The following is an 8,382-nucleotide window of genomic DNA, read 5'->3' as shown; positions in this document are numbered from 1 at the left end:
AGCCCCGAGCAGTCCCCTGACACGAGTGTGAAGGTCACGCTGAGCTCTGTACAACTGCTGAAGCATCTGAATGACTGCCCCGTCCCCTCCCAGCCAGTGTCATTACCGGCCTCTGCCTCAGGTCCCTGTGCGCAAAAGGGAAACGCGCTGCAGCAGGCCGGGTGGGAGCAGGAAGGGACCTCGAGCATCCTGACTGCCAGCCCTGCTCTCTAGCCACAACCCAACCATCGCCTCCAAGAGCTGGAAACAGAAGCTGCTCTTGGAAGATGGGTGGTGCAATGCTACCTCAATTCCAGGCTTGCAACCTCAGGGAGGAGCAAAGCCTCAGTGAAAGCATATCTTCCATGTTTCAGGGGCGTAGGTTGTAGCTGTGGTGGTCTAAGGACATAGGCATGGTCTAATAAAAGATATAGGATTTACTCATAGAACTTCGTCAGGCAAAGCGTGGGCATAGCGCTCAACTCAGGTGTCAAGTGCACCAGAAATACCATAGCGGCCAGTGAGACTGTCACCCCGTAGTGGTCATGAATGGATACCAGCACTAACCAGGCACCAAGGGGATTCCCAAGCCCTGGGACCCTGCCCGGCTGCTCGCCCGTGCTCCCTCCTGTAACTGAAAGAGGAAGGAGATACCCCGACACCCGCTTTTCCAGGTCAACCCTTCAGCCACACTCACACCGCCTGCAGAGCCGAGCTCCAACCGCCTGCCCCCAAAGCTTCCTCTCTCTGTGTCCAGGTGACACGCGGCTTATGCCACACAGTCGAGCCATCCCATCAGTTCAAGTCAAGGGCCGGCTGTCGTTCGATTGGGTTCCCTGCAGCAGCTCCTATCCCAAATTGCTTCACCAGCTAGGAAGAGATTTCATTCAGTAAATGAGACCCAACGTCCCGCCTACATTTCGCAGCAAACCGAACTCCAGTCCACGGACTCTGCAGCGACTCCTCTGCAACCAGCTGCATTCAAATGGAGAATTTTAATTAAATCCGAGAATTAATGCAATCAGCACGGCTGCCCTGGAGATTTCATGTCAGCCCAAATTCTGTTTATCTTACTGCCGTCCCTGTGTCTCCAGCTGTCCGTGTGGTGCAGATTTTTCTAATGGCAGCAGCAGCAGTCACCACCGCTGGGGGAAACCGGAAGGCTGGGGACAGTTGGGTTGTTTAGTCAGGAGTACAATTTGTCAGCCAGTTGTGCTGGTACGACTGGTTATACTGGCAAAGCTGTTTCCTCTTCTAGCGCAGGAGCAAACTCGAGCAGTGTACCTACTGTCACACCAGTATAACCCAATCCATATGGGGCCGTGGTAGGGGTGGAATTGTACAGCTACACCCCTATAAATTTAAGGAACACAACTTCTGTGCTTAGCTGAGGTCTTGCATTAGTCTGAGCCTCCGCACAGGCAATGATACCAGGAGGACTCCAGACACCGACCTGGGGTTACACCAGAAAGGTCTGTCCCCAAGCAGACATGGTCTTCACATAACAGAAAACTCTGGCCAGGCCTCTACCAAGGCCACCCTTTTAGTTGAGTTAATTCATGCCCCAAAGACAAGCTCCTCTATCTTTGTTCTGAGTTGGGGACTCATGAAGGTCGCTCACCATGCTCACACCCATACCTAACAAAAGGGCGTTAGGGTCTGGCACAGGAAATGTCCAACGTGCCCAGGACTGGAGAAGCAGGGAGGCTGAAAGCCATACAGGAGGGGCTGGGAGCTAGGCAGCGTCCAGTGCTCAAGAGCTGTGCTCCAAAGGCTGAAGGGCAGGAGCAGGGGAGAGCACAACGGTGCCAGCCACAGCAGGAGGTGGAGGCACAAGCCAATGTTGATGCCTTACAAAGGTGATGTTTGCCGAGAGCCTGGAAAAAAGGAGCCTGCTGCCCAAACACTAAGTACTGGCACCAATACTGAGTCTGTTCAGCCTAACAGAAGCGTGGGAAAAGCCCTGCTCACCCACTAGCCTCAGTGCACACTGAATGTTATTCCCCATGTACACACACATGTGCAAACCCCCTGCCCCAGCGCACACCGTTCCCAGCAGACGGTGACTACAAAGTGGTGCTGAATCATTCTGCCTTCTCCCATCCTCACTCATGATCCAGATGGTCCGAGCTGAAGGCAAGACCTATTCCAAAATGCCACAGCTCCACACTTTGGTATTGATCACACGCATACTCGCTCGAAAAGCAGCCAATCCTCTCAGGGGCCCTGGAGGAAACTGCAGAGCAAAGCTCATGGGTCCAGGATGGGTCACCCCAACCTCCCCAGCTTGTGCCACCTCCCAGATGCTGGTGCAGCTGTTTGCTGTGTGCCCGCTCCACCCTACGCAGCTAGGTATCAGCTTCCACAGGCCAGTGTGCTAACAACAGGCAGTTTCACACCACCCTGTGACAAAACACATCACCAAGAAAGCTAACAGAGCCCGAATGGTGATGGCACAGAGGCTATGGCGGCAGGCACCTGAGAGCCCATCTACGTGGGGAACTCATGGTGGGAAAAGAGCTGTTCACCTGGAAGGATGCAGCTTCCATGCACTGAACCATCAGCCACCACCATACCAGGGTGTCATAGGCTTTCAACCCAGCCCAAAGGGACCTGCCAGCACATCATCACACCACGGTACCCAGAGGCCGTGGGGATGGGCACAGCAGCCACACCAAGACCCGCTTCTCGGGCAGGGCTCATTGGAAGCAGCCCGCGAGAGGGCCGGATTGGAGTTCTCCGCACCCAGCCAACGTAACAGCCAGAGCCAAGAAGCCGCTGGAGTGCGCGCCACATCTTCCAGTGCTGTACTCACAATGCCTTGTCCCAGCCTCTTCCACCTGGGACACAAGGGAACCTTGTTCTCTGCAGAAACCACTCCAAAAGGGAAAGAGGCTCCACGCCCTGTGCTGGCCGTGATGAATGGAGCGGACTCATGCAGACGAGACAATGCCCTGCCAATGTCACATCCATGTGGCTCTTGCCCAGAAACGGGAAGCAATGCCGTAATGCAGACGACAACGCGCTAGGCAGGGACTCCGGCGGCCGGCACGGGGCCTGTGCCAGCGCAGTGGGGCAGTTCCTCCCTGCAACTTGATCTGCCCGGCCTCTCTCCTGGCCATGCCGCGAACAATCTGCCTCTGTCCCTCAATTAGCCACACAAGTGGCTGGATATTTTCAGGCACAACATGCCAAAGCAGAAGGCTCTGTCCTGCCAATGTGGGGGCTCCCCCGCTGCCCACGCAGGGGCACGGGAGCTGGTGCTTCTGTCAGCTGCAGGATGGACACGTTGGTCTGTTTTGACCTCATGCACTGAAACCAAAGACCATCACCAAACAGCAAGCCCCAAAAGCCAAGGGGCACCGGTACCCACCTAGCACCCCTCTGGGGTGGCACCACATACGGCCTGGAGAGCTGCAGGCAAAGCTTCTTACTGGTTGCAGGAGGAAGGAGAGGAACTCGCTCTGCCCTTCCAGGGAGCTCCAGGCTCTTTTCCCCAGTTGCAGCAATGTTGCGGGTGGAGGGTGCAGGGTCCACATCCCCATTAGCACACTAGGGAGACTGAGGCACAGAGAATGTATTTGTGTTAGGCCTCTACATCAGAGATGGGGTTTGCTCAGGTCACCTGGCCACCCCACCCAGGCAGACATAGCGAATGACAGCCCCGGGAGAGGTACCCAGTGGAGAGACAAGTGCAGCCCAAGGGACAGAACAGAGACTGGGACTCTGCAGCTCTTCTCCCAGCTCTGCCACTGAGTGGCTGGGTGACCCTGACTAAGTCACTTTCCCTCTTGGTGACTCAGTTTCCCTGCCAGGAAGGCAGTCCAACCTCGCTTGCAAGGTGCTCTGAGAGGCAGGGAGGAAATCCGTTACCTCCATGAGTTCTTGCCTCTTACTGCCCCTTGTCTGGTCCCAGGGATGGTCTGAGGAAGAAACAAACCTACATTCAAGCCAGAAGGATCTTCAATCAGACAGCACAGGACACTTTTTTTCTTTAAGTTTTAGTTTGTATCCGAGGCCAAATTAGCCAAAACGAATTCCAAATCCAAGAGTCCAGAACCATAAGTGGCTCTACTACCGGCAAACATCTTCCACCCACACCTGGGGCTCCAGATGTTTCCAAAGCCTTTGACAGGCATCCTACTTGCAGGCCCAAGCCCGGAGGCTTAGGGTTCAGATGCCTCCAACTTTTGCTTGCCCTTAGCCATAAGGCCCTTGGACCAAGCAAGGGAGGAGACTCCCATTTCCATAAACTGGGCTTAAAGCTGCTGTGTCTCGGCGGGTACCGAACCACGCCAGAAGAGCAGTTCTCCTGTGGAGCAGTTCAGGAAAACTGCCTTCTTGGACACAGATACATGGTATTTCCCCTGCCAGGTTAAGAAGCCACTACACTTGATCTGAGCCTTCAAGAGGCCAAGACGGGCCAACCAAAGGATGCACCTGGCAAAGGAGCACCTATTTATAAAACAAAGGCCCTGGGGCTCCATAAGCCACGACCTTGATCTTGCAGCGAGCTGCAGAAAGGCAGCCCCGGTGTCCTGGGAAAGCCCCTTGAACCCTAAACCACCCCGCAGGGGTCTGCCAGTTGGGCTTCGCTCTCACAACTGGCCTTGCATGGGCTTCCATGGCATTCTGCCCGAGCGCAGGGGTCTGCCAGCATGGCGCAGACCCAATGCCCTAAAAACGCCGCCATAACTGCAGAAGGTGCAGCCACGTGACACAACAGGGTGGTGGGGACAAAGGGGCAACTTCTGAACCCAGCTACTGCTACCAGAGGAACACAGTCCTCTTTGGGCCTCTCACAGCTGGATGCCAAGCAGTGAAGAGTCTGATTTAGTCTTCCACATAACCACTCCCCTGCCAGGGACTCTCTGCCCTGGAGGGACACAGCACTGAGGTGCCCAGGCTGCAGCTCCCCACCGCCTGCCATTGAGCTGGTCAAGCCAGCCCCACCAGCACTCAGCCTTTGGTGCAGTGAGCGCTAATCTGATTTGCTGTGCGGAGCAGCGGCAGGCCACTTCCTGCAGTGATTTAACTCGTCAAAGGGCAGAGGGTGCATTGTGGACACCGCAGCCACTAGCTGGCGAGGAACTGAAAGCTGCAGAGGATACAAGGGCAGAAATCCTCCTCCTCCTCCTGCTGCAGAGACCTTTCGGCTGCTTAAGGTGTTCCCCATCCTGGCCCCACCGCACAGAGCTGCACAGAAATGGGGCGCATATTGGGGTACAAAGACCACGACAAGAGCCAGATGTAAGACGAGCAAAAGTCCTTTGAACAGCAAAGGAACAAGCCTATTTCCCCGTTCTATTTCTGGCCACACTTTCCCTTCTGCACTACCGACACTTCACTGTTTGGAGAAGTGCATTTTTCCCATGCAGACCAAAGCCCTGGCATTGGGTGGCATCACCTCAGGCATGACGTGAACACAACCATGTCCATCCCAGAGACACACAGCGTGGCACAGAGCAGATACTCTGCAGCTGGAAGGATGCTGAGCTGTCGGAAGAGAAGCTAACAAGGTCTGCAAGGCCTGTGCAGAGCAGTTTGCTGTCTTGCATGGACAGTCCCTAGCGGAGAAAACCACAGCGTCCAGGTGGCAGGACGTCTGGGTGAGCAGGTGGTAGGCCCCTCTCTGTGCTTCTCCCAGAGGGAACAGGAACCTGTTACCACCCAGGCTGGCAAACGTGGCTGTAGAGCTCATGCAGTAGTGGCTCTGGCTTTCAGCTCTGGAAATCCCTGGTGCAGTCCCCAGTGCGCCAGCCATCATGCAGACAAGTGATCTTCCAGGATGCAACTGCTCCAGGCCACAGGATGTGCCTTCTTTGATCAGAGGAAGTACGTAACCCTCTGGTCAGCCCATGTACATGAGCAAGGGCATGTGTACACACAAGACCGATCATCAAGGCTAAATATGGAGGAAGTCCGAGGGTCTCCTCTGCCCAGGAGTGAAAACATTGCTGCCCCCTGCTCCTCGCAGTGCCAGGAAGGAGGTTTGGAGTCCCAGCTGGCTGCTGCCCACGGACCTTCTCTCACAAGCTTCTGGCTGGCGGCAGGACAAGGAGCTTCGCTGCCTTCCATCACAGGCTGCCGATGGAGGAAGGAAGGGTGGTCTGCAGCCGAGACCCCTGCTGCGCTGGGCACCTGGGCTTTCTGCTCTCTTCTCAGGAGGCAAGGATTCACCGAGGAAGCCTTCTCTCTCCGCTTCTGGGCTCCAGTGGGGGCTTTCTGCGGCTGCCCCTACTTTGGGGCCTCACCCTCCTACCCTGCGGGCACCTCCGACACCTCCAGCTGTTGCCTTCCATGCCCACCCCACCTCCAACACAAGCAAGAAGCCAAACGGCTGCTGGCTGGTTTCACCGCTGCCAAAGGGGCTCTGAAGATCTGCTCTGCGCACGTAGCCACTTGGAAAAAACCGAGCATCAGCTGAGGCACCAGAGCAGCCTGCAGACTTGCACATGCACATCCCAGGAAGAAGGTTGACTGCACAGCCATGAGGGCTAGAAACCAAAACATCTTCAATTCTCCAAAAATCAGACGGCTCGGGCTCATCACCACGAATGACCTCCGCACCCAGATAGCGGGCTGGGGCATGAGCCTGCCAATGCAGGCAGGGCAGGTGTTTCTGCCGAGCACATCCAATCACCTCCCACGACTTGCCCACCCTAGTACCTCCCTGGAGGGGCTGGTAGCTGTGCTCAGTTGCCTTTAGAAACATGGCAAGGAGACCAAGGAAGAAAGAAACCCGTTAGGCTGTAAATACAATCTCCAGTCCCCCGCTGGCCAGGCCCCGTATCTGTCTAATCAAATTCTGTATTTACTTGGGAAAGGAGTGGCTGGGTTTGATGTAGCTCAGACTGGAAGTGGAAGATCATTACTGTTTTTAACAGCGAAGACTCATCAATGAAAAAACACAGCCACATCCCACAGCCAGTTGCTGCCAGAGGCAGTCTTCAAAGACACCCCTGCTGCAGCGTGCCTCACCCAGGCAGCCTGGGCTACCTCTTGATAACCGTGCCGAAAGGGATGGCGCAGGGGGAATCTGCCCCTTTCAAGACCAAGCAATTGGTTTTAAAAGGGGCAGATTCCCCCTGCACCGAATCACAGCTTCAAGCCCTGGTAGGCACAAGTAAAAGCCTTCTCCGCTTTGCAAGAGGAGAGACCCCCCCGGCACTTCCCCCAAGAGGTTTGCTTCTCACCTCTCAGTCCTCTGCGGACATGTGCCGGTCTGTTGACATCCTCCATCCCAGAGGTTGCTTCACACGGAGGTGCAACCATCTCCAGCAGCCCCACACTTCTACTGAATGGGACCACTGCAATGGGGAGCATAGCCCCCGCTGGAAAGTGTTTGCAGACCCAGGCTGTGGATGGACCAGGCCGCTGAAGAGCACACAGTGCGCTCAGACATGACCGTCTCTCCCCAGCCTCGATTTTTTTGCTAAACGCCCCGAATCAGCTCCCGCATGGTAGAATTTAGAAATCCCAAAGCAAGTTGACGATTAAATCCTCCGAGCAGAGCTGAACAACAGAGAAAGCACGCGGGCAATGAGAATAAGTCAACCCGAGCACAAAAAACACATTCAGATAGCTGCTTTTTATCCCGTGTCTTTTTGCACCAAAGAGAGAGGAGAATAAACACTTGGTGGAGAAGAAGTGGAGTGTTTTCTGCGCGGCACCTCTGTTTTGAGACGGGGGGGAGGTTCCCTCAATGCCGATACCCGCATGCTGCCACATCCCCAAGCAGATTGCAAGAGGCCTGCCACAAAGCCCCAGAGACCCTGGCGAGGGAGCACCCGTCTGCCCCGAGATTCCTGCACAGGACCAGGGGAAGCGGTGCAAGGACCGGTGGCTCCATTCAGGGTGCAGGGAAGGCATCTGCCCTTCCAGCGGGGAGCGTGCTGGGGCAAACGAGGGGGGGGACGAGGCAGGGCCGTGCAGCCCAGCGACACCAGGATGTCATGCAAACGAGGCGGCCGGGGTCCGAGCAGGCCCTGGGTACCAGCCCCGGACTAACTTCTAAACTAGGCCCGGTCGCAGCCCACCGCAGTCTGCAGAGACAGGAACAGAGGAAGTCGAATGACGGGAAGGGAAAGGTGACCCAGACAAACAGGATGGCAAGCGGCGAGCAAAAAAAAAGGCTTCGAAACACAGCCCAGCGCCAGGCAGACGCAGCCCGAGAGAGACGCACGCCGGGCATCCGGGGCCGCGCCCGGACCCCGACGCTCGCGCGCCCCCCGCTCGCCCCCAAGCCACCCCCCAGGGCGGGGGGCAAGGCCGACCCGCGGCACCCCCGTACCTGTCCAGCGCAGCCTGCGGAGGCCTCACGCTCATGGTTCCTCCGCCCGGTCCTCGCGGATCCCGAAATTCCCGGCTGGATCGGGGAGGGGGGAGACGGGAAGGGCGGGG

The 8,382-nt window shown here is 56.5% G+C and overlaps 1 protein-coding gene across 9 annotated transcripts in view; it reads right to left on the bottom strand.

Annotated features, from left to right (window-relative positions):
- Positions 1-8,376, bottom strand: part of ARHGEF11 (Rho guanine nucleotide exchange factor 11) — a 54,585-nt gene extending 46,209 nt beyond the window's left edge. For all 9 annotated transcript variants that reach the window (XM_019518178.1, XM_019518692.1, XM_019518382.1 and 6 more), the window contains exon 1: positions 8,273-8,376. In XM_019518178.1, coding sequence (XP_019373723.1) covers positions 8,273-8,307 — 35 coding nt within the window. In that variant the 5' untranslated portion in view covers positions 8,308-8,376. The remainder of the gene's footprint in view (positions 1-8,272) is intronic.
- Between the last annotated feature and the right edge of the window lie 6 nt (positions 8,377-8,382).

Source organism: Gavialis gangeticus, unplaced genomic scaffold, assembly GCF_001723915.1.
Source record: "Gavialis gangeticus isolate Ggan-Ray unplaced genomic scaffold, GavGan_comp1, whole genome shotgun sequence".
In the NCBI taxonomy this organism is placed as follows: Eukaryota; Metazoa; Chordata; order Crocodylia; family Gavialidae; genus Gavialis; species Gavialis gangeticus.
Note: the sequence above shows the minus strand (reverse complement) of the source record. Positions and strands in the feature narration are given on the sequence as shown.